The 27,502-nt window shown below is 55.3% G+C and overlaps 3 protein-coding genes across 4 annotated transcripts; all 3 read right to left on the bottom strand.

Moving 5' to 3' along the window:
- Nucleotides 1-398: 398 nt before the first annotated feature.
- FDX2 (ferredoxin 2) lies at nt 399-4,773 on the bottom strand. Its single transcript, XM_040240740.1, has 5 exons — nt 4,523-4,773; nt 4,381-4,435; nt 4,063-4,169; nt 1,019-1,106; nt 399-827 (listed from the first exon to the last, which is right to left on the bottom strand). The coding sequence occupies exons 1-5, from the start codon at nt 4,665-4,667 to the stop codon at nt 671-673; spliced, it is 552 nt and encodes a 183-aa protein (XP_040096674.1). The 5' UTR covers nt 4,668-4,773; the 3' UTR covers nt 399-670.
- On the bottom strand, nt 3,440-18,647 carry RAVER1 (ribonucleoprotein, PTB binding 1). Of its 2 annotated transcripts, XM_040240738.1 has the most exons (17): nt 18,369-18,647; nt 16,784-16,850; nt 14,727-15,196; nt 10,920-11,111; nt 10,691-10,820; nt 10,272-10,366; nt 9,224-9,311; nt 8,702-8,913; nt 8,511-8,604; nt 8,299-8,435; nt 7,461-7,535; nt 6,852-6,992; nt 6,385-6,468; nt 4,523-6,295; nt 4,381-4,435; nt 4,063-4,169; nt 3,440-3,799 (listed from the first exon to the last, which is right to left on the bottom strand). In XM_040240738.1, the coding sequence occupies exons 1-14, from the start codon at nt 18,636-18,638 to the stop codon at nt 6,149-6,151; spliced, it is 2,202 nt and encodes a 733-aa protein (XP_040096672.1). In that variant the 5' UTR covers nt 18,639-18,647; the 3' UTR covers nt 3,440-3,799; nt 4,063-4,169; nt 4,381-4,435; nt 4,523-6,148. The 2 variants fall into 2 exon arrangements, with proteins under 2 accessions (XP_040096672.1, XP_040096671.1); XM_040240737.1 differs by having other exon boundaries at nt 8,299-8,604.
- A 190-nt stretch (nt 18,648-18,837) lies between these two features.
- ICAM3 (intercellular adhesion molecule 3) lies at nt 18,838-26,689 on the bottom strand. Its single transcript, XM_040240739.1, has 7 exons — nt 26,333-26,689; nt 25,251-25,517; nt 20,963-21,271; nt 20,357-20,638; nt 19,535-19,789; nt 19,183-19,431; nt 18,838-19,094 (listed from the first exon to the last, which is right to left on the bottom strand). Exons 1-7 carry the CDS (start codon nt 26,412-26,414, stop codon nt 18,940-18,942), a joined length of 1,599 nt encoding a protein of 532 aa, XP_040096673.1. The 5' UTR covers nt 26,415-26,689; the 3' UTR covers nt 18,838-18,939.
- Nucleotides 26,690-27,502: the final 813 nt, after the last annotated feature.

Below are 27,502 nucleotides of genomic sequence, written 5' to 3'. Positions count from 1 at the left end.
GGCTGAGGGTGCAAGGGGCGCCACCTGGGGGGGCGGGGGGCGGGGCCAGTAGGATTGGGCGCCTCTAGCGGGCGATGTTGGGCACGGGCTTCCGAGACTCCACCCTCAGGCCCGCCTGGGTCCCTCTCTCCCTTCCGACTCTGCTCAGACTACGTGATTACCCCTTGTGGCCAAGGGCGTCTTGGGGCCCTCCAAATCCCTCCGCGACGGCGGGGCGGGGCCTTGCCATGCTGATCCTCTGGCTCACAGAACCTCTCCTTCAGACCTCTCTGCCTCAGTTTCCCGCTGGCCCATCACCGCCGTGGTAGGGGAAAGCTGGGGAGGTCTCGAAGATGCAGCTGTAGATCCCAGAGCCTGCACCCACCCCCACCAACCCCAAGGACGCTCAAGACGCCAGATATCTGTGAGACAGTTTTATTATCGCTCCAATTAGATTCCACCCCTATCCACACCCCCGTTCTCAGGAGCTTGGTTGAGGCGGCCCCATTAGGGGCCCTGGCCCCACCAGAGCTGGGACATGGGATCTCTCTGAAGCAAGGGTTTTGAGTTTCTGGGTGCTTCCGCCATCTTTCTCCGATCTGTCCGCGCTCTGGGCTGGGCTGGCATCTTGGCTGTGTTCTTCCAGTCCTGGCCCTGGGGCCGTCAGTGTCTGTGACCGTCCAGCTGCCCGTCAGTGGGGCTTGGGGACGTGGCCATCCACATAGAAGTTCCTGGTGATCTTAGGCAGGGTGAATTCGGCCCCTTCCAGCTCAGGAGTCAGCACGATCTGGCAGCCCAGCCGGGAGTTCTCTTGGAGGAGAGGGGCCATATCCAGCATGTCGTCCTCCCTGGAGTAAAAGGCGGCAGTAGTTGTTAATGGATCCAGGGGTAGGGGCCAGAAGGGAAGCTCTCCCGCCAGCAGCGGCAGGGGAGAGAAAAGCTGGGGCTGCCCTCTGCTATGGCCTGGGTGGATCCCGGAATGCCGAGGCTCAGCAACCAAGCCTTGCAGCTCAGAGCTGGGAGGGGCCACCCTGCTCACCTCTCATCAGGAGGCGGCAGAAGGTCCAGGTGGTCTTCACTCACATACACGTGGCAGGTGGAGCACGCCAAGGAAGCTTCGCAGGCCCCTGGGGGCGGCAAGTGAGGGACGGTTGGTGAGGGACCGTTCTTGGGCAAGCGCCATTCAGAGAAGGGCTTAAAAAAAAAATCCCTTTGTTTCTTATTTTTTGGGGGGTGGGGTAGGGAGCTACACCCTGAGGCTTGTGGGATCTTAGTTCCCGATCAGTGATCAAACCCAGGTCTATGGCAATGAAAACAACTGGACTACGGAGGAATCCGGTGAATCTCTGTTTCACCATGTAACTCTCATTTCTTCCTCCCAGGCCTGCAGGCCCACTCTGTGCATCCTCCACCCTGTCACTGACTTGGCTGGCTGTTGCTGATCTGCACACAGGTTTTGCAAATGGACTTCAGGATTTCCCCCAAACTCTCCAGCAGGCTGATGACCAGGCTGGGTACCTGGCCCCATTAACGAGAGTGGACTGGACTTCAGTGTAGCTGAGAGGGGACAGGCCAGACAGGTTCCCTGTAGTCTGTGAACCCTTGCTGTGACCCTGCCACTTTGCTGGGCTGCCCTGATGCTCCTGAAGGAGGGACTGACTCACTCAGCATCTAGTGCTGCAGCAGGAGAAGGGGTCAGGAAATAAAGGGGTGAAAGGTACAGAGTCGAGGGTTTCCTGCTTCCCCCGGACACACTCCCAAGCTTCTGATTGAGCCCTGGGCACTGTGCTTCCAGATAATGTCCTCTTCCAAAGGGTTTTCATAGCTAGAATAAAATCCAAACTCGTTACCTCAGTCCTTGAGATTCTCCCACCTCACTGCACTCACCTACTTCAGCCACCCCAGCCCCCTCGCTCAATTCCTCCATGCCAAGCTCAGCCCCTACCACAGGACCTTTGCACTTGGCATACTCTTGATCTGGGATGCTCTTCTCTCCAGTCTTTCCATAGCTAGGTCCTTTTTGTCTTGGGGCACTACTCAGTTGTCCTCCAAGTTCCCATCTCCTATTTCTTGTCCTCCCCCCAACTCTTGTTATCTCTTTAAAAATATCTGGACAGCATTTATCCCAATCTGAAGTTACCACCATCATTTCTGGGTTTTCCTGTGCTCTGTCAACCTGCCTCTTTTCTCTGCATTCAGCACTGAGCCTGGGAGGTTGTAGATGCCTCGAGAGATACTTGTTCTAAGTAAACGGGACAGAATTCTCCTTCCTCTTCCAGACAGGTCGGACCATGAGGGTGGAGCTGCAACACAGCTTTCTGACCCAGCAGACCCTCCCCCGTGGGCTGCAGTGACTAAGTTTCCCACCTTCCCTGTCTGGAGAAGAAACAGTCTGGGCCTCAAAACTCAAGTCATCCCCAGGTGTCTTTCTCAGCCCTCTCTCCCAGCTCGTTAACATACTTACCACATGAGACAGAGATAAACCTAATACAATCATTCCAACTACTCACTGCACACCAACCACGTGCCAGGTATTACACACCGTACACATGAAATCTGCTTAATCCTCACAGCAACCCGGTGAGATAGGAACTAAATTATCCTACTTTATAGATGAGGAGGCTGAAAGATGGTAAGTAACTTGCTCAGGGTCACAGTTGGCAACAGAAAAATCTGAACACAGGCCACATGCTTCAAAAACCCATATTCTAATCTTTGTCATGAACTGCCAGCCACTGGATTCCAGAACAGAACTTAAGGTAGGTCTGCCAGGACTGCCCCCAATTCATCCCCCTCCCCCAACCATTGTCTAATGATTAAATCAGCTCCTTATTATATACACCGGGGCTTCTCAGGTGGTGCAGTGGTAAAGAATCCGCCTGCCAATGCAGGAGATGCAAGAGACGTGGGTTTGGTCCCTGGGTCAGGAAAATCCTCTGGAGTAGGAAATGGCAACCCACTCCAGTATTCTTGCCTGCAAAATTCAATGGATAGAGGAGTCCATGGGGTTGCAAAGAGTCCAACACAACTGAGCATGTACTCATGCCACACATATATACATACACCCAACACTGTATACTTTTTAAAAGACCACTCTCCTAGTTGCTCATGATATAATTACATGTTTATGCATGGGATTATTGTCCCTATTAGGCTGAAACTGGTGTGAAATGACAAGGGCCTTATCTGCTTTTTTACATTGCTACCTGGCACACAGTATGTGTTCAATATTCACAGAAGAGTAGCACAGATTAGTGGCTAAGACAGGCTGGGTTTGAACCTAGTTTTGCCACTTACTTGACCTTGGACCAGGTCTGCTCAACCTGGGGCTCAGTTTCCTCACCTATAAAACAGGATAACATTCTCTCCTATTGCATAATGTTGTCATGAAATAGATTCAATCAGTCAAAATGTGGTAAGGGGCTTAAAGTAACGTCTGCTATTATTATCCTTCCTTTAACAAATACTGATTTAATACCTGTTACATCTAAATACCATGACAGGCAACAGATAAGTGTGAACAGGCAAACACGGTTTCTGATTTCATTTTGGGGAGAAACAACAAAGAAGGAAACAAAACAATGAGAAGTGCTATGCAGACAACACAGCACACTGATAAGAATAGACTTATTGGGGCATGGGGACTGCAGCTGGGCCGAGAGGGATACCATTGTCAGGAAGATGACATTTACATCAAGACCTGAAGGATGATGAGCCAGAAGGTCTGGTGGGAAAGCACTTTCGATGGAACACCAAATGCGAAGGCCCTGAGGCAGGCATGAAGTTGGCTATTTGAGGAACAGTAAGCAAGTCAGTGTGGCTAGAAGAGAGGAAGGAAAAAGGAAGAAAATACAAGCTCCTGGCAGGCAGGAGTTTTAGGAACCTCTACTAAATGCTCAATAAATAACTGCTGAATGAATAAAGATTAAGAGAGCAGGGGATGAGATCCTGGTGAGGAGTCTGAAGTTAACCATGTTGGGTGGGAAGCCGTGCAAGATTAAGTAGTGGAGAACCCTATCTGACTTGTGGGTTTTTTAAACGAATGAATAAAGATATCTCCAATTCCCTATGCCCGGCTCCCACCTTCCAGATCCAACCCATGGCGCTGGGCCAGGTGGAGAACATTGTCCCCGACTCTGCCGCTCACCGGAATCCGTTGGCCTGACCGGTCCACGAACACCACGTTCACCCTGGGGACAGATGAGAGTGCAGATGCCTCAACTGGATGATGGGCGCAGGGGCCAGGTGGAATATAGGCTTAGGAACTCATGTTTGGGGTTTGACGGGACGTGGAAATAGGGTGATGCAGAAGGGGGGACACAGGGATGAGGCTGTACGGCAACGTGGGGGCCGGAGGAACCCCGTGCTATTATTAACGGGGGACTTGGCTCCCACACTCACACGTCCCCGGGCCGCTCGGGGCCGCCGGCTTCTTCCTCCCCCGCCGGGCGCGAGCCTGGAAAACACGGTTGGGTGAGCTGCCGTGCCGGGCACAGCTGGCGTACGATGGGTTAACGATGCCCACCCGAGGCTCCCCAGGTACCTGTCGCCCGGAATTTCCTGGCTATCGCTGGCGGTGCCGCCTCCCCGGACCCCCAAAAGCCTCCAGGTCGGCTCCACCAGGCACCCCTGGCAGCCCGCAGCAGGAACCCAGCATTCACACCTCCCCAGGCCACGGAGGCGGCCATGACAGGCGTCACGTGACCAGAGACTAAGCATGCGCCTTGGCGCGTTTAGAAGCGACGGCCCTGTAATTAACCGAATACAAGCGCCTTTTTTTTTTTGGGCGTCGCTGGACGGGAAAAGAGGCGAGTACAGGGGAGGCTGCCAAAGTGGGAGGGCAGTGCACAGGCTCGAATGAGCCACGACCTGCAGGGCTATCCCAGACCTCCCACCCAGGCACATTGTCCCAAGAACCAGCCGGGTCTGCTTTCTTTAAAACCATTTACTTACAAACTTTAATTCAGCAAAGGTTTGTGTGAGATTGGGGAGGAGACAGCCCCCCGGAGTGGATGTGGATGCCCAGTCAGGGGAGGGGATCTGGTGGCCCAGCTGGCCAGGGTCACAGCCCAGGGTCACCTCAGGCTAACAGGTCCTGCTGGTGGGAAGGGGCAGAGTTTATCTGCACCTTGTCTTATTTTCCAGCACTGGGCCAGAGGGAGGCCAGCTCTGGGTGATCTGGCTTGGGGATGACAAGGCAGGGCTCATCTTCAACATGGGGGAGAGGACAGAGGCTCAGTGAGATGCACAATGCCCGACAGACAGTAGGACAGCAGGGAAACTGGGTTAAGCTGGCAGAGAAAGCCCACCCCGCACCTAGGCCTGGGCAGAGAGGGCTGGTGGGACTGGTTTGCCAAGACCAAAACTTTGGCCTTCTACTGTCCCCATGATCGGGGACCTTGGGTAGAAGGGCCCGATCCCCAGGCCAGAGCCATTTGGTCCTGAGTCAAGCTTCCGGAGCTCAGCATCTGAGAGGCTCTCGCCGGTGGGGTCTGGGGCCTGGCTTTTAAGGCATCAGAAGGCAAGGGGACTATGGTAGGGAGCAGGGGACCCAGAGCTGGGGTACAAGCCAGATAGGGCAGGCCAGGGCAAGAGACAGCCATGCCTGCAACAAGTGTGGGAGAAACAAAAAAGGGCTGAGCCATTTTAAACCGGAAGGTATGGAGTGGAGGCCCAGACATGCTGGGCCTTGAAGGAATCAGAGCTGAGGGGGAAGGGAGGGAACATCCTGGACTGTTTAAAAATAATAAAAATTAGAAAAGGAAACTGAAGTCAATTGTCAAAGTTAGAAAAGGGGGGACAGTCTCTGATCCTCACGGGAGGTCAGGGAAACCTCCAAGGCACTCGAAAGGCCAAGATACAGGAGCAACGAGGCAGGAGGGGACTCCCAGAGAGACGGACACAGGCGGACACGGTGGCAGGGGGGAGGGGAGAGAGCGCAGGCTGGTGCCCCTCCCTCTTAAGGCTGCAGGGTTTCCATGCTGGGAGCAGGCCAGAGGTGCAGAGTGCTCCCAGATGCCCCCCGCACTCCTTGGGCTCCTGCTGGTTGGTCAGCAAAGTCTTTCAGAGATTTTTCTATTACCCAAAGGAAAAGAAAACTAACAACAAAACACCAGAAAACCCCAAAGCGATTTGGTGCAGGCCTTTGAGCATCTCCAGCACTGGCCCTTTAGAAAATCCTCTTGCGCTTCAGGTAGGAATCTGCGTAGTGGCCACCAAGGCCCTGGGAGTGCTGGCCCACATAGCTGCCTTCTGGACTGGGCTCGGGTGAGGGCAGCAGGTGGGCGAAGCTGCGTTTCTGTCCACCCAGTGGGGTCTGGAGACAGAGGGGAAGGGCTGGTGGGTCAGGGGCCACCCAGGGGCCACCACTCCCCAGCCCTGAGGGTCCCCACCCCCTGCCCGTACCTTCAGCAAGTGGCTGTGGCCATTGGGCCCAGGGCCAAGGCCCAGGAGCCCTTCTCCGGAGCCCAGTGGGGAGGAGCCAACCACCTGGGAGAAATGGGAGATGTGGGATGGGAGAGGAAGCAGCCCCTGGAGCAGAGGTGAGGGTTTCATGTTCAAATCCTGCCGCTGCCAGTTACGAGCTCTGAGACTGGGGGCTGATTATGTCATCCTTCTGGGCCTCAGTTTCTTCATCTGTGGGTTGGGGCTGTATCACCCACACCCTGGGCTGCTGGGGGAGGAAGTGAGAGGCCCAGAAGCCTGGGCAGTACTACATGCAAGACATAAGGCTTGAGGAGGACAGCCTGTTTTAGCTCAGCCCTGAGCAAAACTGACCCCTGCCACCCCCCTGGCCATGACACTGAAGGCCCCCGGGGCCTCGTTCTCAGTGGGCGGGGTGGGGGGCGGGTAGGGGGTGGGGGTCACCTCACCTTGTTAAGGTGGCTCTGCCTGAGGCCAGCCTGCAGGCCGCTGGTGAAGCAGGACGTGGGCGAGCCTGCATAGAGGTGGGAGAGGGGCCCGGCGCCACCTCCACCGCCCCGATCGCCAAAGCCACCGGGTGGGGGGGACATCTGCAGAAAGGAGGCCGGCTGAGTAAGGCAGGTCACTGCCGTGCCACCCACTTTGGGAGGTCCCCCAAACAAGTCTGGGCTCTGGCGCCTAGGAGAGTGTGTGACAATGCCAGCAGAGGGGCCAGCCGGCCCTTCCTCCTCCGGGGAACCCCGGGACCACTACCACATGCATTAGCACAGGCTGGCTAGCTGTAGGATGAGGCCCAAGTGGAACAGGGAAGTCACTGCAGCCGGGGCTGCATCCCCAGCCTACTGACTGCCAGATACATGAAGGAAGCCACTGCGAACCCCCAAGACCCAGCTGAACTGCCTGGTGACTACAAATAACTGCCCCCGCTCCCCCACCCCGATGAGAGTGAGAGTAATAAAATATTTCCTGTTCTAAGTCACAAAGTACTGGGACTGCTTCTTATGCAGCATGAGCTAACTGATACATCCAGGAGGTGGGATGGACAGGGAGGCTCTTACTCTGTGTCGGCTGGGTCCATGAGGCCCAAGGGTTGGCTCCCGTGGGTGGGAGAAGAGCCGCCGAGGTCCCACATCCTGAATGAGAGTGGGAGAAGCACGTTGAGTGCGGGGGTGTGTGTGTGTCTATAACCAACCTCACCTAAATTCATTTCCACAGCACAGCTGTCCCTGGGGAAGTCTGCCTCCTCCAGGAGGGGCAGACTCTAGTGCCTGGGGCAAACTCAGCAAGCAGGGTGGGGCAGTGACACAGAAGTGGTGCCTGGTCCCAGGGGGTGGCTGCACCTGGACCCAGAGGGCTGTGAAGGTGTGAGGCAGGAGCTTGGAGTCTTTTAAGGGAAGCAGGGCACCCAGGTGTGAACTCTTGTGGTTTCAGTATTTTGTCACTGGCATTTATCTCGTTTTTTTTTTTTTTTTTTAATCCAGTGTGGGCCAAACACAACACATATGGCCAGTCTGCAACATCTGGCCTAGAAGTCAGAACCGTAGAAGGAGCAGTTCTCCAGGGACCGAGATGGGGACTGCAGAGGGGAGCAGTGAGAAGGACAGACAGACAGAGAGGAGGCTGAGCCCTCGTCTGTTAAGGAGAAGCAGACATGTGGCCACAGGCCTCTTGGGAGAGAAAGACTGACTGATAGGAAGCAGGGTTTGATGATGCGCAGAGACAAACAGACAAGAGACTTGAGCGCAGGGACCATGCCTGGCATGTTCCCTCCTGTCTCCCGTGCACTCAGCCCAGCCCAGCAGTCAGTATTAGAAAGATGTCAGACTGGAGAATGACGTGCTCTCGGGACACAGGGCCTTTGGGAGGGCTGCCCCCAGGGTGGCCGCATATACTTACTGAGGGGTATTCGAAGCCATAGCTGTCGGGCAGCCCTGGTTCGGGGGGTAGGCGGGCGCTGGAGAGGGGGCTGAGCAGGCGGGACTTGAGCTGGAAGGCTTTGCTGCTGCTGCCACCTCCACCACCGCCTCCGGGGGCTGGGGGGTGAGGCAGGGGGCCCTCAGCTGGGCGGCGGCTTCTCCCAGCGCCTCCCCAGCCCCGGGCCTCCTTACCCGCCAGGTTGCTGGCTGGGAGCAGGCTGTGTAGGTTCAGGTAGGGATTCAGGGGGATCCGGAAGTCCTTGGGGGGCTCCCCCAGCAGAGAGACCTGTGGTGGGAGGGCTAGATTCATGAGGGCTCCTGGCAGTGGGGAGCTCACAGGGCGGGAGGCTGGGGTGATGGCTGGGCACTAAGTGGGGCCTTACCCCAGGGGGCGTTGGCAGAGGCCCGCTGTCTTTCTGGAGGCCTCTGAGGCCTGCACCTCGGAGCCCCACGGGGGCGGGGGGTGGAGTAAGCTGGGGTGCTGGAGGACCCAAGCCCATGGGTTCCCGGTCACCCCCAGAGGGGCCGAGCAGTGGTGGCAGCAGGGGTGGTGGCTTCCCTCGCCGGGGTGGCAGCTCAGGGGGCAGGCCCCCTCCTACAGAAAGAAGAAGGGTGTCAGCAGCCCAACCACACAGGACCCCTTCTTCTGGGGCCTGCGAGCCTCTGCTTGGACCAGGGCCACTATTTTGGACACTGAGCAGCATTCTTGAAGTCCATCAACTCCCAAGACATCCGTGGCTCCCCAAGGAGGCGGTCACCATGTGCTCAACTGACAGGTTGGGACTCAGACAGGTTAGGTCACTTGCCCAGAGCTGCACAACTGGGAATGTACCACACCCAGGGAGGAGAGGGAAGGGGAAGTGGGATGAAGCCGAGAGAGATGGGGAAGAGGGAATTGGCATTACCTGCAGACAGCTCCCCGAGGAGGGGGTTGGCTGGCTGGGCCCCGGGTTGGAGAGTGCCCAAAGGAGAGTCTCCCAAGATCCCAGGTTTCTAGGGTCAGAGGATAGTGAGCTGGAGATGAGACGGGGGGTCACAGGCCCAGCCCACAGCCAATCACAGGCAGACACACAGGGCATCTCCCAATGTCTGTGACACCCTGGCCATTACCCACTCACCAACAGTGACCGGGGGCCTCCTGCATGCCAGGGCCTGCCCAGGTGCTGGGGAGACCCCAGGAACATAGGCCATGCTCAGCGGGTCAAAGCCTGTCACCCAGTCAGTTACTGTCAGCAGTTCACACAGTGATGTCCACTGGTTCACACCTAGTTCCCTTGCTGATTATCACAGACGCACAGGGTCTAACACACACAACCACCCTGATTGGAGATACAGTGTGTGACAGCCACACGTAGATTCAGTCATTCTTATTCACACAACAGCTCATGCCCACAGCTCACCTGTCAGTTACCATCAGACACACCCAAGCCACTGACTTAGCCCCAGTGAATCAAACTGGACAGGGTGGTGCGTGTTTCTGTGTGTGTGTGCTGTCGTTTCAGCCCTGTCTGACTCTGTGACATTAAGGGTTGCAGCCTACCAGGCTCCTCTGTCCATGGGATTCTCCAGGCAAGAATACTGGAGTGGGTTGCCGTGCCCTCCTCCAGGGGCTCTCCCTCGCCCAGGGACTGAACCCGCGTCCCTTAAGTCTCTTGCATTGGCAGCTGGGTTCTTTACCACTAGCACCACCTGTGTGTGGTATGTCAGTTTTTCCGCGTGCGTATTGAGGGAGTGGGGACAAGAGGCCCCTCTATTCCCCTGTGGGGCCTCGGCTTTCACTGTGTCACTTCCTGAGCACCTGCAAACCAGGCCCCCAGGGACACAGTCCGAGGGCCCACAGCTGGTAGATGGTAAGTTACCAGTTGGCAGAAGCAGCAGTGTTGGAAATGGAATCATGAGGGGCCGCGGGATGTGTGTGAGGCGGGAGCCTGTGGCTCACAGGCCTGAGGTTACCTTCTGACTCTGGGTCTGGAGGGCAAGCTGCAGCAGCGCCGTGGACAGGGCAGGCCCGTTGAGCAGCGGCATGGCTGGGGGCGCGCCCAGGAGGCCTAGGGGGAGACCCAGAAAATGAAGTGGTCCCAGGGTGGAACCCTCCCCACCTGCCAAGGAAACACAGCGGCAGGCCCATTGAGAACTTGAGGACAACTGACATACCCCAAGAAACAGCCTGGGTGATAAGCTCCCCCCTCAGCCCCCAGGAAAGGACAGTCCCTCCTCCATGACCCTGCCCCCTTGCAAGGGACTCAGGGCACCAGCTCCCTTGGGGAGCGTCATCCCAGACCCTCTTTGTGGGCTCATGTCACTTGGAGCTGAGACAGCAAGAGTCCAGGGAGGTGCCCAGTTCTGAGAATGCTGGGCCTCCCTCGCCTTACCCTGCTTGCCACCCGCACCGCCGTGGAGCAGGGGGTTGAGCAGCAGCTGGAGGGAAGCGGAGGGCCCCAGGTTGTTGAGCAGCTGCAGGATGTTGGGCTCTGGCAGGAGCCCTTTGCCCCGATTGAGGGCCTGCAGAGAGGATCAGAGGGGCAGTTCAGAGCCCTGCCTAACTCCTTGGCTCCCCCATGCCCCTCCTCTGGGGCACCCACCCCCCCAGCACGCACTCACCGTGGCCTGGGCAGCAATGAGAGCGGCCAGCATGCTGCGGCCAGGGGGCCCGGGGGCGCAGAAGGAGACGCGCAGATGGCTGCCTCCCAGGGCCAGGCCGTCTGCCCGCTGCTGGGCCTCCTCTGCCATCTCTGCCGTCTCGTACTCCAGCACAGCGAAGCCCTTCAGCTGCCCGTCCTGGCCATATGCCAGCTGTGGAGGGGAGAGGCAGTCGTGAGCACCAGAGTGGCAGTGACCACGATCAACTGAAGCGACAGCCGTGACCAGATGAGGATTCTGATGACAGTAACCCGCAGAGAGAGAATGGACTCTGGGCCCTGTGCTGCCCGGTGCCCAGTTCCTGTGTTAACTCATTGAACCTGTCAACAGCCCTGGGAGGCTGTATCCTGCCCATTATTCCGAGGGGACAACTGAAGCTCAGAGAGGTCAGCATGTTTAAGGTCACACTGCTGGTAGGAGGGCAGAGCCAGGCTTCCCACTGGTCGGAGCCACCAGGCCTTGTGCCAGTGCCTCTTGGGGACATTGCCTGGGCTTCCGGAGTACATGCTGCAGGGCCTGGAGAGGACGGGCTGGTGGTAGAAGCAGGTAGCTCTGGAGTTCAGCCCGACTGCACACCTCAGGCCGAGGATGCTACAGGTGCAGCTAGGAAGGGCACACAGTCTGATGGTGAGGCAGATGGCCACTGAGCTCGGGTTTAAGGCTGGTAGTGCTGGCCAGGAGGGTGGGGTCACACAGCCAGTGTGTGGCAGAAATGGAGATGTGATCAGAGGCCCCTTCACCTGCCTTAACAGCAGTCATTTGGTACTTCAGGCCCTCAGCCCTCAATCCTAGGGGAGGATGTGTTCCAGGCCTTTTTTATTAGCTATGCTGCACAGCATATGGGATCTTAGTCCTGATCAGGGATCAAACCCACACCCCTTGCACTGGAAGCACAGCATCTTAACCACTGGACCACCAAAGAAGTCCCTATGTTCCAGGATTGAGGCTGTTCTGGAGATGAGAAGAGGGAGCCAAACATACCCTATGTTATGTATCAGTCACCTCCACGGGGTTCTGGGGCACCCTGGAAATCAAGCTTGAGAATAGCTTGGCAGCAAGATGCAAAGAGGAAGGTCACAGATGACCCCATGTCAGTTTAGCTCATATAACAAGACTCTTGGTTTTCAGGGCGTTGTGGCTGCTAGACACTTGTCCAGGGCTGTCCCAGGGTGGGCAGATCCTGCGAGAGCATCTGGCTGGGCCCCACACGCCCATGGGCCAGGGGCCACAGGTGCTGTTTCACTGCACCATGGATACAGGTAGTCTTGGCACACCCACTTTGCAGGTGAAGTAACTCCCTGCAATTCGGGAGACTCCAGTTCAATCCCTGAGTTGGAAAGATCCCCTCAAGATGGTTACTCCCCAGTATCCTTGCCTGGAGAATTCCATGGACAGAGGAGCCTAGCGGGCTACAGCCCATGGGGTCGCAAAGAGTCGGACATGACTGAGTGAGCAACTAACACTACTACATAGCACTCATAGTTTTTTAAGCAACTTTGCAACAAAATGAACCAATTAAGATATGTAGGGACATGCGGAGGGAAGGGGGAGGGGGGTTCAGGATGGGGAACACGTGTACACCCGTGGCGGATTCATGTTGATATATGGCAAAACCAATACAATACTGTAAAGTAATTAGCTTCCAATTGAAATAAATAAATTTATATTAAAAAAAAAAATATGTAGGGACTTCCCTGGTAGTCAGGGCTCTGAACTTCCACTACAGGGGGGCAATGGTTTGATCCCTGGTCAGTAGTGAACTAGGATCTCACTAGTTCTGTGCAGCCAAAAACAAATTTTTTTTTAATGAATAAATACAAATGACATGTATATTTGTTTGTTGTTTAGTTGCTAAAGTGTCCGACTCTTTTGCGACCCTATGGATTATAGCCCATCAGGCTCCTCTGTCCATGGGATTTCCCAGACGAGAATACAGGAGTGAGTTGCCATTTCCTTCTCCAGGGGATCTTCTCCACCCAGGGATGGAAGTTGCATCTCTTGCTTGGCATGCAGGTTCTTTACCACTGAGGCACCTGGGAAGCCATATATATATCCATATATATATATACACACATACATAAATTGACCTGTTGATAAATGACAGAGTGAACCAGACTAGGCTGCTATGGGCTTTCCTTCACATTCTCCTCTCGATCGTGTCGGAAATAAAATGCCCCCGACATGGGCAGCAAACTCCCTTATGGGAGGCAGGGGTGCCCAGTTAAGAGCGTGGGCCCTGGGTCAGCTGCCTGATCGTGACTCCCAGTCCATCTCTTTCTGGCCAGCTTAGGGAGGTCACTGCAAGTGCCTATCCATGGCCCCTGGTTTCCTCATCTGTAAGATGAGACCATCAGCTGGATCCACTGGGTAGGGTGGCCGTGGGTGGGGGCCTAGCGCCCACTGGCCCAGGCAGGGCAAGTTTGGCCTTCAGTCCACCTCTAGTGAACACTTCACCTTTGCTGCCGGCCAGGCCCTGCACCAAGGCCTGGATGGGCTGCTTCTCACAATCACATCCATCTCATCTGATGAATAAAGAAAGGGGTCAAAGGGCAACCGAGGCCGTGTGGCTCCTAAATAGAGGGATGGAGGCTCAGACTTTGACCTGGTTAACTCCCAAGCTCAGGCTCTGTTCAACAAGGATGCCCTGTGTGACTGGGCTCCTTGGAGGCGGTCACCTCCCGGCCAGGGATTCAGCAGATAAGTGGGGGAATGAGTGAGCAACCATTCACAATAAACCAGTCACAAAGGAGGACCAGATCCGTTCTGAGATGGGGATAGCCACACCCAGAGAGAGAACCTGTAACTGGTCACGGCCTTGCCGCCTTCAATCTCTAGTCAGTGGCTGCTGACTGTAAATATATGTCACCTGTGTCCTGAGTCCCATCCAGGGCCTGGCACACAGTAGGCGTGCTGCAAAAGCAGCAGCAAGCAAGAGTGGGGTTCCCACCAACACCGGTTCCCCGGCACCAAAACCCACAGCAGCAGACCTGGGCTCTGAGCCCATATCCCAGCCTCCTCCAGGGTGGCCTGGGCTTCCTGGGCTGCCTCTGCCCACCCTGGCTGTCTGTCCTGGGATGTGTCAACCGATCTCCCCCTTTATCCTCGGTGTGTCCCCACCTGAAAGCACAGGTGACTCCTGCCCCTCTGGGCCATTATGGGTAGGGTGGAGAAAGAGTAGTTAAGCCCAGTGTGTGCTGAAGGCATGTCCACTTTGGGCGCCTGGGGGCTCTCTGAGAGCTGGCCCTGGCCTATTCTCGTTCCACTGCACCTGTCACAGGGCTAGGCACCCTTACAGAAGGGCCTGACAAGTGAGACCGGAATGAACCAGGGATTGTTTTCCTAAAACACTGCATGAGGGCCGAATCTCTACTTACAAGGGTAGGAAGGAAACCAAGACGCAGAGAGTGAGTGACCTGTCTGGGGCCACAGGGCAGGGCTGGGATCTGGCCATGTGTGACTCAAAGCATTTTTTTTTTTTTTTTTTTACTTTACAAAAGTAGCCTTGTTTGCATTTTTCAGGGGGAGGTTAAGCAAGTCGCCAGAGGGTGCGCAGGGATCTGAACCCCAGCCATCTGGCTCCTAGCTGGGCGGTCACCCACTGTACCACATGGCCTTTCTAACAAGAACACCATTCAAAGTGGCCTCACCGCTGCCTTACTGAAAGGAACCCAAAAGACTGGAGAGAGCAGGTGATCCACACAGCCCCTCCAAGGTGCTCTGGGCTTCGCATCTGCTCCCCCAGGTCCCTGCACCGGGCACCGGGCTTACCTGGCAGAAGGTGGGAGTGTGGACGGCTGACAGCGCCCGGCGCAGGGCATCTACATCACTGAAGCCGGGTGGCAGGCGGTCAACACAGAGGCAGCGGGAGTGGAGCAGGGCAGGTGTCAGCTGCCCAGCATCTGTCCAGTGCACGTAGAGGGTGCGTGGGCCCAGGGGCTTGCCCAACAGGTCTGACTTGGCGCGGGCGGCCGAGTCCTTCTTCATGTACTCGGCGAAGCCGTAGCCCTTGGAGTGACCAGTGCGCTCACTGTAGACCAGGAAGCAGCGCTCCAGGCTGCCGAAGGGCCGCACCAGCTCCTCAAACTGCTGCTGTGTGAGACTGGGGGGCAGGTTGGCCACGCAGAGCAGGGCGTCCGTGGGCTGCAGCTGCACCGAGAGCTCCCGCTCCCGCAGGCGGCTCTGGTGGAAGGTGCTGATGGCAGCCTCCGCCTGCTCCCCATTCAGCAGCGTCACAAAGGCTGCGGCAGGTGGGAGCATGGGGTCAGTGGAGCCCCCCCGAGGGCCTGCGCCTCCACCCCATGCCCACCCACACCCACCTCCCTCTGAACCACACGTGACCTCAGGAATACTGAACCACCAGGACATCATGGGCACCAGCGGATTGGAATAGTTGCCAGCTGTAAGCAACAACAGCCAGTGTTGCCTGGCTCCTCCAGGCTTGCTCCTTACAACCCATGGTGACGCTCATGCACTGGGGGCCTGCCCCATCCTAAGAACTACTGTGTTGGCCAAAAAGTTTGTTTGGGTTTTTCTATAAGATATGCCATGTGGTAGTGGTTACCCATGTGGTCCCTGGATCCTGGGTTTCAACGCCAGCCTCTGAGTGGCTCTGAAGTCTGTTTCCTCCTTTGTCAAAGGGAATAACTTCCTCCTCACAACCACTATCTTTCCAGCAAGGAAATGGGCACAGGGCAGTGCCCTGCTCAAATGGAGAAGCCTGGACTTGAACCCCGGCAGGCTGCCTCCCAGGCACCCACAGTTTTTAAGATGTTTTAATGCTTTTGGCTTCATAGCCAACTCCAACAGGGCATGTCCAATTTGCTGGTGAGAAAACTGAAGCTCGGGAGGGTAAGTCACTTGCCTGTGGCCAAACAGTGAGGACAGACCAGGATAAGAACCCAGGACTCTCAGCCTCTGGGGCCCAAAATCTTACCCACGACCCTAGTCCACCAGGTAGGCCTCTAGGGGTCACCTATCCTCAGCTCCTTCTCGTCCATGTTACAGACTGCAGGCAACGGCCCTGACAGGTTTAACACCTGGCACAATGCCTGGTGGACACAGACATCCTCCATGCTGGGGGCCAAGACCAGTCCCTGTTTCCATAGAAATGACGACCGCGTGGAGGCAGGTGAGTGGGTCAGTAGTGACAGCCTAGGGTGGTCAGTGCTATGATGGGGTACGGGGTGTGCTTGGGCACTGGGAGGAGCTGCCCTGAATGGAAGAGACGTTAAAAACAGAGGAAACAGCCTGGAACCTTAGGCACCTGAAGAGATGGTAAGGCTGAGGTACCTCTTTGCAAGGTAATATCAGGAGGAGCTCAGACAGGTTGTGAGGAGACAGAAGCATGATCAGGATTAGGACCAGGTTTGATCAGATCTGCATCATATCAGAGCTGGCTGCCTAGGGGAAGGCAGGCAGGGGAGTGAAATCGTGGAGGCAGAGGCCAGAGAGAGGCCGTCATTTCGGCAGACATGTCTCCTAGACCCAGGGCAGGACAGACTGTTGCCCCAATCTGTCCTTCACCTTGGGTGCCCATCATGGGGCATCCTTGCTGTTTCTCTTCCAGGCTACCCAGCAGATACCTGGGTACTGGGGACCCCATCCCAAACATTCCCTCTGCTGGCCAGTCCCCCAGGCCTGTCTGATCTTCTTCAAGTCCTCCAGAATAACTGGTGCCCTTCCAATCCCTTGGCTCCCATCTGGTTCATGGACCCCCTCTCTCTGCTGAATGTTCAGGAGACACTGGGCCAGGACTCTCCAGCTTCAGGGACTGTCATCACCTGCCACTAGCCACCCCCCCCACCCCACCCCAGGGTCCCACAAACCTGTCCCTTTGTACTTGTCCACAAAGCAGTACTTGAGTTCATAGTCTCTGAGCAGGTCGTGCACCTCCTGTGGAGACAAGCCAAAGAACAGGGAATCACGGAGAAATGAAGAGAGCAACCCAGTGGCACGTTCACATGGACCAGGTATGAAGGCAGGTCAATCACCAGCCCCATTTTACAAGTGAGAAAACAGTTTCAGAGCAGTTGCTTGCCCAAGACCATTGCAGCCATACCTGGCAGGGCTGGGAGGCAGAGCCCAGCTGTAGAACCCATGCTTTTAACCAACGCAACAAGCTCTTATTAGAGAGTCAGGTCAGTCTGAGTTCAAGACCCAGCTCTGCCCACAGGGAAGTTGTTTAACCCGTCTGAACCTCAGTTTGCAAGACTGACTCTTTCCAACAACCCTGCAAATTGAGTATTAACAAGTCCATTTTGTAGATGAGGAGACTGGAGGCTCAGAGAGGTGAAGGAAATTGTCAAAAGTCAAGCAGCTGGTCAGGGCACAGCAGTGGGAATGCCACCCCTGGGTACCTGACTGGGGACCCTGTGTACTTAACAAGCCCACATTGTGTGACTTCACGTGCCTCCCCATTCCCTCCTACTGACAGCTTCCTGCAAGCCAGCTGTGGAGGTGAGGCTCTGGGGCCTTTTAGTGCCAGACACACTGTGCACCCTGCAGGAGATAAGAAACGTTTCCAGCTGGGAGATGGTGGGCAGTAGGAGGATGACTGACTCTAGAAACACCTGTCTCAGATCTGTCCCCAAGTCACACCCCTCCCAACACTCCTAGGGTCCCACCACCCATGGGCAGAGAGAGCCAGTGCAGGTGTGCTGGAGGGGCCAGGGAGCAGGGATTCTCCACAGCAGGGACAAAGAACCCATTCCATTGCTAAAGGGCAGGGCAGACTAGGTTCAATCTTCCTGGGTCCAAAGAGCACTGGGAAGTCCTGCCCCATTTGGCGCCAAGAGAAGGGCACCCCTGGATTACCAAGGATCAGCCAAGGAGGGCTACATGGAACAATGCCCCTTCCTTCTCTGCAGGTCTGTGGCATGGGGACAGGAGATGACTCCATTTTTCCAAATTAATCCTGAGGCTTTTGAGGAAAAAGGACCCCTGGGGCTGCCTTAACTTCCGATCTACCCCTAAAAGGAATTCAAAAACGCTTGCTATGGAAAGGCACATTCTAGTCAATCATGAAGCTTATGGATATGAGATCCCATCACTCCATGCTAGAGCAGGAACCAACTGGCGTCCCTGATTCCACTGTCCCAATCTGGCTGTTCATTCACTATCCCCCCAGCATGGCCAAAGCTGCCCGCCCCTTCCATTCTCCGCCCCCTTCAACCACTTGGCTCCTTCCAAGCCTCTGGTCGCCCCTAGCAACGTCCTCCCTCAGTCCAAAGTTGGTTTCTCCCTCCATCTCCGACCCCCTACGTCCCGCTTTTGGTCTCTCCCGATCCCGCGTGGACTCACCGCCGACGACCCCCACCCCCGGGCACGCCACCGTTGGTGTCGCCCGGTTCCCCCCGCGCACGCGCACGGTGGTATTTCCCGCCACGCTCCCACACGGCGCCCCCCCCATACCTGGTTGGTCACGTCCCCCGGGAGGCCCCGGATCAGTATCTTGCGGCGGTTACGGAACTGGCGCTCGGTGTGTTCCAGGCGTTTCCGGATCTCCTCTGGATCTAGCGGCGGCAGTTCTTCTTCAGGCGCCCGGCGCTCCGCGGCATCACCAGCCTCAACCTCGGCCCCAGCCTCGGGGCTCAGCGGCGGCCGGTGAGTAACGGACACGTCGGCCGCCATCTTGGGAAACCCGGCGCCTTCTGGGACCAGCGAGCCGGGGCGGAGCGGCATAGAGCGGCAACGAGGGCGCGCCCGCCGATTGGCCAAGAGGAGCCCCGCCTCCCCTCGACTCCTTCAGGCCATTGGGTAAGGCCCGGCCCGCCTCTCGGTGTTCAAGCCCTGTCTGGGCACTACAGGCTCCGCCCTTTTCCGCTATCGCGATGCCACTCAGTAGACTCGCGAAGCTGCGAGATGGAATCAAGCCACAGTGTAAGGATTTTAAAGCCTTTATTCAGATTCGAAGATAGATACAGCCAAGCCCCCGTGGTCTTTGCTCAGTATCACTGAGCTCAGGATAACTCCTCTGCCACAGTCACGGGCTATATAGCCGGGTGCTTCTTGGCTTTAGGCGGTAAATACCACGTTGCCTCTGCACCCAAAAGACGTACACTGAGGCTGTAGCGAGGGTCACCAGGCCCAAGATCGCTAACACTCCCAGGGCGATGTTGATAGTGACCGGGTTCCGACCTGTGCGGAAAATAGAAGAATAAATACGCTCGTCTCAGCCCCTCCTAAACTTGCCCGTCTAGGATAAATACGCCTTGCCGAGGCTCACCTTGAACGTCCATCATCACTAACATTTTGTCCATGCCCCGTGAACTGGCCGCCTGGCAGCTGTAGGTACCACTATAGTTTAACAAGACGAGGAATGGAATCCCGACGGGCACCTTAAACTTGGAGCCTTCCCGCAGACACTGTAGCTGGGGGTTCGGGTTGCCCCGGGCCTGGCACTGCAGGATATTCATAGTCTTTTCTTTCCACATCAAGCGTTGGGGACATTTAGCTCTGTCAATCGTGGGGCCGTCTGTGGGATCGCCAAATGATCAGACACAGACACAATGGGGCAAGGGAGAGACAAGTCTCGAATCAAGGAAGCAAGGGATTAAAGGTCAGCGTGATCTACTCACACAGGACACGCAACTGGACGCTCCTATTACGGTGCAACGTCACCCCATGCACCTTGAGGGTGGCATTGCAGAAGAAGGTGCGCCTGTCGTCCTTCTCGGTGACCTTTAGCTGAAGCTGGGCAGGCTGTCCTGGTACCGCGGCTGGAACTCCATCCAGCATGACCTGGACTCGGGGTCCGGCCGTGCAAGTCACAGTCACTGGGGTCCCCTCGGTGGCGTTAGACTCACTCAGGTTCAGGTTGGGCCCCTGGAAGCCTAAAGGCGGGGCATTGCCCAGGAGTTTGCTGACCAGACACCTCCCTTGGGTAAAGCCCTGCCCCCACCTGCGTCCTTCCCCTCGGGGTATCCAGACTACCCCTTCGTCTACTCTGCAGCCCTCACCCCACCCAGTTTTAGGCACTCAGGCTCCTCTCAGGTTACTTAGGCCCCTCCTGTCTCAGGTTTAGTCTTTGCTTGTGTGCCACGCCCCCTTTGACTAGAGGTCGTCGTGTTCTCTTGGGTCAGCCCCGCCCCTCGTTTTCTGAGCTATTTTGTCTCCGCCTCCTATTACTACTACTTTTACTATTGGACTTCCTGTTAGCTCCCTGGGTAAAGAATCCGCCAGCAAAGCAGGAGACCCCGGTTCGATTCCTGGGTCAGGAAGATCCGCTGGAGAAGGGATAGGCTACCCACTCCAGTATTCTGGCCTGGAGAATTCCATGGACTATACAGTCCATGTCACAGAGTTGGACACTTTCACTTTTCCTCTTACTACATGCATTCACGTTCCGGGTCTGCCCCACCCCTCGCCTCCTAAGCAGTTTTGGCTCCGCCCCCTCTTACTGTAGGCAACCAAGTTCTCCCGGGTCTCTCGCTTCTCGACCCCCAAGGTTACGCTGCAGACAATCTCTTGGGTGCCCTCCTGTTCGGTTTTCGCTGTGGCTGTGGCCGTGAGCGTGTCCGCGTGGCTCACTACTGAGGCATTCAGCATCTGGTTCCCCAGCGCCAGCTGAATATGAGCCTCCGACGCTGGGAACAGCCCATCCAGGCTGCAGTTAACAGGCCAGGAGGTTTCCATCTCCCATAACCGGGGGGAGTCGAGGCGCGGGGCGGTCTTGGGCATGGCTTGAAAGAAGGATAGAAGTGAGCAGGAGGAGGTCTCACAGCTGTGGAGATCCCTTTTCCCCATGACATTCATCCCCCTAAACCAGGGTCCTTCTTTCCGAGGATACCTTGCGGCCTGTGTCACCTCCTTTCCAGGACACACACAGCCTTCAGAAATTCCAAGGCTGTGAGCCTCTCATCTGAGGCTACCCTGCCCAATGGCCAAGGCATGTGTTCCTTAAAGCCCTGAAGGGCCAGGCCACCCCATTCTCAGGAATTCCCGTGGCCAGGGAACGCTTACTCTGGCTCCACTCATCACCCACCGTCTGCAGTTCTTCCCCTCACCGAACGTTTGGAGCTTCCTGGGGGCCGAGGTATTCTGGAAGAGTTCCAGTCCTTGGGACCGCAGGTCCAGTTCGGAGCGGCAGGAGAAATTGGTGCCATGGTCCTCTCTTCTCGGCTGCACCATGAACGTGACCTTGGCAGGCTCCTCCTTTCCCACTGGCTGCCGGCCGAGCTCCTCCTCCCAGCGGAGAAGCACCACGGAGAGGTGGTCCCTGGGGGCCCCGCCAAACACTAGACAGCTCAGGTTGAGGTGTTCACCTACCGGCTGCCAGAGGGGCAGGGGTGCCAGCTCCACACGCTCTGGGAACCCTGAATGGAGGCGTGTGAAGGGGAGAGTAGAACTTACCAGCCAGCCTGGCAACCCCCACCGTGGAGGGGAGCCCAGGGTGGCCTAGTGCAGGACTGTGAACTTCAAGTTAATAAACCTGCTGGACTTACAAGTGTGCTAGTATATGTGTTTGCCATTATCATTAACATCATGATTATTATTTCCTGTTTTGTTGGACACCTTGGCAAGCATTGAAATGAATCAGTTTTTCTGTTCACAGTTAAGGGGGAAAAAAACGGCAAGGAAGAGGACTAAAGTTTATGGCCATTTATGATGTTAATAGTAATCATAAAACTTCCTGTTTATCTTGAGTTTTCCTTCCTCTTTCCAGATGTCATCTACCTTCATTCACACACCAACCAAGTGAAATCTCCTATTACTCTTCCCTTTTATGGACAGAGAAACAGGCCCAGCGAGGTGAGGTGATCTGCCTAAGGATGCGCAGCCAGGAAGGGGCAGAGCCAGGCTTAGATAGTGGGTTTCCCAAACTCCAGACCTGTGTGCCCACCTACCTCCATGACATCAGATCTAGGAAGTCCCCTGACCCCTCCTTCAGCCTCTGGCCTGGACTCTGGTCTTGGCCTTTCCCAGAGCTTGGTCCAGTCCTCCCCAGTCTGTCCCAGGTGCTCAAAGCCTAGGACAGCCTCTTGAGGTGGCTCTGTACAGTCCTGGGGGTACTCAACAGATCCAGGCTGGGTCCAATCCCAGCTGCAGCTGCAGTGGCCCTCAAAGGCACACATTCCAAACCCTGGGCCTCCCCTGGGGGAGCAGCTCTCAAGCCTGGCTCTGAAGCTGTCACAGGCCTGTGGACTGGCTTCCATGGAAAAATTTTAACATCTAACCATTTACAGGGCTTCTCTGGTGGCTCAGTGGTAAAGAACCTGCCTGCCAATGCAAGAGATTTGGGTTTGATTCCTGGTCCAGAAAGATCCCCTGGAGAAGGAAATGGCAACCCACTCCAGTATCCTTGCCTGGAGAATCCCCATGGAGAGAGGAGCCTGGTGGGCTACAGTTCACAGAGTCGCAAGGAGTCAGCAACGACTTAGCAACTGAACAACAACAAATGTACAATTTTAGAGTATTTAACAAGGAGGCCCACATTGTAACCTCCACTCGAGGGCTAGCGGTATGGTAGCCAACGATGATTATGCCTGGGCTCTCCTGGGAGCCCCCACGTGGCGTATTTGCCAATTTCTGTGGTGTAAATACTCCCACTTTTGGCTGATTTAATGGCACCCCACTCCAGTACTCTTACCTAGAGAATCCCATGGATGGGGGAGCCTGGTGGGCTGCAGTCCATGGGTTGCAAAGAGTCGGACACAACTGAGCGACTTCACTTTCACTTTTCACTTTCACGCACTGGAGAAGGAAATGGCAACCCACTCCAGTGTTCTTGCCTGGAGAATCCCAGGGATGGGGGGGCCTGGTGGGCTACCATCTATGGGGTCACGCAGAATCAGACACAACTGAAGTGACTTGGCAAAGCCACTCAATGTTACACAGAGTTGGGAAGAGATGAGCCCACTGGGCTCTTGTGAGCCAGGACAAATAGGCTCCTGCACAGCACTGGACAGAGGCATCTCACACAGACGGGGATACCCAGATACACACATAGGCAAATGTGCAGAAATACACACAAAGACACATATAGACACATACTGGCCCAGACATCCACACATGCTCAGAAACAGACGTACTCACATAGATATACACACGGGCACAGATGCTGACACATACACATATGCAGACACACACAGAGATACAAATCCAGCGGCTTCCCTGGTGGCTCTGTGGTAAAGAATCCACCTGCCAATACAGGAGACATGGGTTCAATCCCTGATCCAGGAAGATCCCACATGCCAAGGAGCAGCTAAGCCTGTGCACCGCAACTACTGAGTCTGTGCTCCAGAGCCCACAAGCTATAACTACTGAAGCCAGTGCACCCTAGAGCCTGGGCTCTGCAACAAGAGAAGCCATGAGAAGCCCGAGCACTCCAACCAGAGAATAGGCCTGCTCGCCACAACGAGAGAAAAGCTTTTGAAGCAATGCAGACCAAGCCCAGCCAAAAATAAATAAATAAAAAAGTTATTTTTAAAAGGTACAAGTCCAGAGACACAACGCAGGCACACACAGCATACAAACACATTTGTAGACATACAAGTACACTCACACGAAGATAAGGACACTCAGATCCACATGCTCACAGACATATAGGTACACAACCATGAATACAGACACTGGTGCACGCACAGGAAGAGCTACACACAGCTACAGATGTACACTACACTTTTCTGAGGCCTCACAAAACCATAGGCATCCTGAGTGATGTACTCAGCTATTTCCTAGTCTATTGGGTTCTTTTGTTTGTTTATTTTTGGCTGCACCACATGGCTTGTGGGATCTTAGTTCCCTGACCAGGGACTGAACCTTGGACCTTTAGCAGTGAAAGTGCTGAGTCCTAACCACTGGACAGCCAGGGAATTCCCTGTCTTCTTTTAAATGCAGAGAAACTGGAAGGATTCATAAGAAACTGGTAACGGGGATATTAGGTCCAGAGAGGAAGACTTCAGCTGTGAAGAGCAGGGATTTGAGACCTGGACTCCAGGCATCTCTGCTCACGGACCCTGGCAAGTGACTGAGCCTCAGTTTCCTCATCTGTGAAATGAGGCTCATAAGTGTACCTCCCCAGCCCCGGCTTTCATAAGGGCTTTTGGGTGAGCACCTATGCGTCCACACTAAAAACAACAGCCGCTCACAGCCCACACTAGGTAAATGGAGACTTGACACTGACCATCCCTTTTTTTAAAATACTTTAAAATTTGGGAGCCACATGAATTTATTACCTGTCATAAAAATAAAAGCAATAAGGGACTTCCCTGGTGGTCCAGTGGCTAAGACTCCATCCTCCCAATGCACAGGGGTTCAATCCTCGGTCAGGGAACTAGATCCTACCTCCTGCCTGCCACAACTAAGACCCAGTGCAGCCAAATAAATAAGTAAATACAAAAAAAAAAAAGAAAAAGTAGGGACTTCCTTGGTAGTCCAGTGGTTAAGAATCTGCCTTGCAATTCAGGGGACACGAGGTCAATCCCTGGTTGGGGAACTAAAATTCCCTATGCCACAGAGCAATGAAGCCCGAGAGCCACATGCACTCCAGAGCCCGCATGTCACAACTGTTGAAGCCCACGTGCCACAGCTAGAGTCTGTGCACCACGAAGGAAGAGCCCGTGGGCTGCAACTAAGACCTAACACAGCCAGCCAAGATAAATAAATAACTGTGTTAAAAGAAAATTTTAAAAATTGAGTAAAAGACATGTCCTTGTTTTTGGCCATACCGAGAGCGTTCCACGGTTTTAGTTCCTTGACTAGAGATCGAACCCAGGCCCTTGGCAGTGAAAGCCTGGAGTCCTAACCACTGGACCACCAAGGAATTCCTGAATTGTCATTTTTTAAATGCTTATTGGGCTTCCCACGTGGCACTAGTGGTAAAGAACCCACCTGCCAATGCAAGAGACTCAAGAAATGCAGGTTGGATCCCTGGGTCAGGAAGATTCCCCTGGAGGAGAGCACAGTAACCCACTCCAGTATTCTTGTCTGGAGAATCCCATGGACAGAGGAGCCTGGTGGGCTACAGTCCATGGGGTCACAAAGAGTTGGACACGACTGAGGCAACTTAGCACGCATGCACACACACAAAATGCTTATTGAGAACCAAATGAGTTGATTTCATAGCTGCTGCTTTGGCATGCAGTTGAGGTGTACCCCTCTATCTCTGACTTTGTCTCTCTCTCTCTCTCACACACACACACACACACACACACACCCAGGTCTGAGCTCTGACTGAGTGTCCTGGTCTTTGTGCAAATTCAGGGCCCCAGCCCCACCTTGGTCCTCTGCACCATTGGTCATCTACCCCCACCACTGCCCAAGGCCATCCCACCTCCAGCCATGGCTACTCACCATACACTGTGATTTTAGAGAAACCCACCACCTGGGACTTATTGCAGAGGCCAGAGCAGAGAAGCTCCATGTCACCAGTCACGTTGGTGAGACGGAAGGCTGCCCAGCCCAGGCCCCTGCTGTGGTGCTCCTTGGAGAGGGCTGTCTCCAGGAAGATTAATCCAGGGCTGGGGCAATCTAAGCTGCAGTTTACCACGAGGGGCTTTCCAAAAGGCACCACTGGGTCCTTCGGTTCCACTCGTAACTGGTACGTCTGTTCCTGGGTACCTGCATGAACAGAGTCTCTGCTGGGGGCTCCAGTGCCCCCCAGCCCACCCAGCTGCAGGTTCCATCCTTCAACACCCCCACCCCACCCCGCACCAGCCAAGATAGGAAGGTCTCTGCCTTCGGCGGTGTTTCAGTTTAGTGGGAAAGACAGATGATGGATCAGGAACCGAGAAGGAGGCCAGGAGGAAGTGAGTCAGGAAAGGGTTCCTGGAGGGAACCACTATGGTCTGTTTTAAAGGGTCAAGGGGGATTTAGCCAAGTGAAAGGCAAGAGTGATCCTGGCAGACTGAAAAACATAGACAGAGATCAAGAGTCCAGATGGAGCAGGAGCGAATAAGTGCAGGCATGAGTGGTGGCTCAGACGGTAAAGCGTCTGCCTGCAGCGCGGGAGACCCGGGTTCAGTCCCTGGGTTGGGAAGATCTCCTGGAGAAGGAAATGGCAACCCACTCCAGTATTCTCGCCTGGAGAATCCCATGGTTGGAGCCACGTGGTAGGCCACAATCCATGGGGTCACAAAGAGTCGGACACGACTGAGCGACTTCACTTTCACTTTCACTTGAGTGTTTGGGTGGGTAAGTGTCTGCTGTGAAGGGGGCAGGGAACAAGTGAAAGGCAGGGACCTGGCCTCTGGGAGCCCTGAAGGCTGAGTTAAGAAGCCACCATTTTTCCCCAAGGATACTAGGAAGCCCCCTGACAGATCTGAGTCAAAGAAGTGTTGCCGCAGCCCTGGGCAGCAGGGTGTGAGGTGCACTGTTCTCCTTCCCCTCCCCAGCAACCCCCCATCTCCAGCCCTCCCCAGCTCACTGGGCCTCACCTGTGGGCAACTGACAGCAGGCAAGAAGCAGAAAGATGAGCGAAGTCCAGTAGACCCTGGGCGGTGGCCCTGAGGGCATCATGGTGGCTAGCCTGGAGGAGGAAGTTCCCTTAATGAAGCGCTGGGCACCGGTGAACAGGCAGGATCTCCAGGGGAAGGAAGAACTGTCACTGCAGCTAAGAATGCAGAAGTCCAGGGGGCGGAGGGAAGGGTAGGGGAATATTTTATGCCACCCCCTGGGAGTCCACAGTGAGGGTCTCAGGAAAATGGAGAGTGCTGGGGAGTCTCCGAGGAGTCTCAGAGAGGGCAAACCTCAGTTACACTTCTTGTCCCCAGATCAACCCACAGGAAGCACTAGTGCAACAGCTTCCTTTTTTCTCAGTACTGGAAAGCCTGGAGGGGGCCAGGGGTGAAGGTGGTAAGACATCTCCTTCCTGTTGAACTTAGGTGAAAAAGGCTGTTTTGTTCCCAGAGAGGAAGTTAATGGGGATATCTGGACACTGGCCTTGAAGGAAAAGGGGTGGGATTTCGAGGTGACGTTTCAAGGAGGGAACAATGGGCAGACTTCTGGGCAGGGCTTCAAAGAGTTAGCAAGAGATCTCAACGTTCCTGGGAGGCAAATAAAAGATTTGGGGGGTGACAATGAAAGATCCCCTATGATGTGTAAAACTGTGACAATGAACAGAGCCCACATTTACTGGGGACTTGTGCCAGGCTCTGTGTTGGGTGCCAGGCTCTGTGTTGACTGCCAGGGTGACTTCTATAGGCTCCTTATCTTTTCAGTCGCCATGTACAGATGTGAGGATTGGACCATAAAGGAGGCTGAGTGCAGAAGAATTGATGCTTTCAAACTGCGGTGTTCCAGAAGACTCTTGAGAGTCCCGTGGACCGCAAGGAGATCAAACCAGTCAATCTAAAGGAAATCAACCCTGAATATTCATTGGAAGGAATGATGCTGAAGCTCCAATACTTTGGCCACCTAGTGTGAAGAGCCAACTCATTGGAAAAGACCTTGATGCTGGGCAAGACTGAAGGCAGGAGAAGGGGGCGGCAGAGGATGAGGTGGTTAGATGGCATCACCAACTCAATGAACATGAATTTGAGCAAACTCTGGGAGACAGGGAAGGACAGAGGAGCCTGGAGTGCTGCAGTCCAAGGAGTCACAGAGTC

Source organism: Oryx dammah, unplaced genomic scaffold (assembly GCF_014754425.2).
Source record: "Oryx dammah isolate SB20612 unplaced genomic scaffold, SCBI_Odam_1.1 HiC_scaffold_5, whole genome shotgun sequence".
Classification (NCBI taxonomy): Eukaryota; Metazoa; Chordata; class Mammalia; order Artiodactyla; family Bovidae; genus Oryx; species Oryx dammah.
The sequence above is the reverse complement of the archived record's forward strand: the minus strand, read 5'-3'. Positions and strand labels throughout refer to the sequence as shown.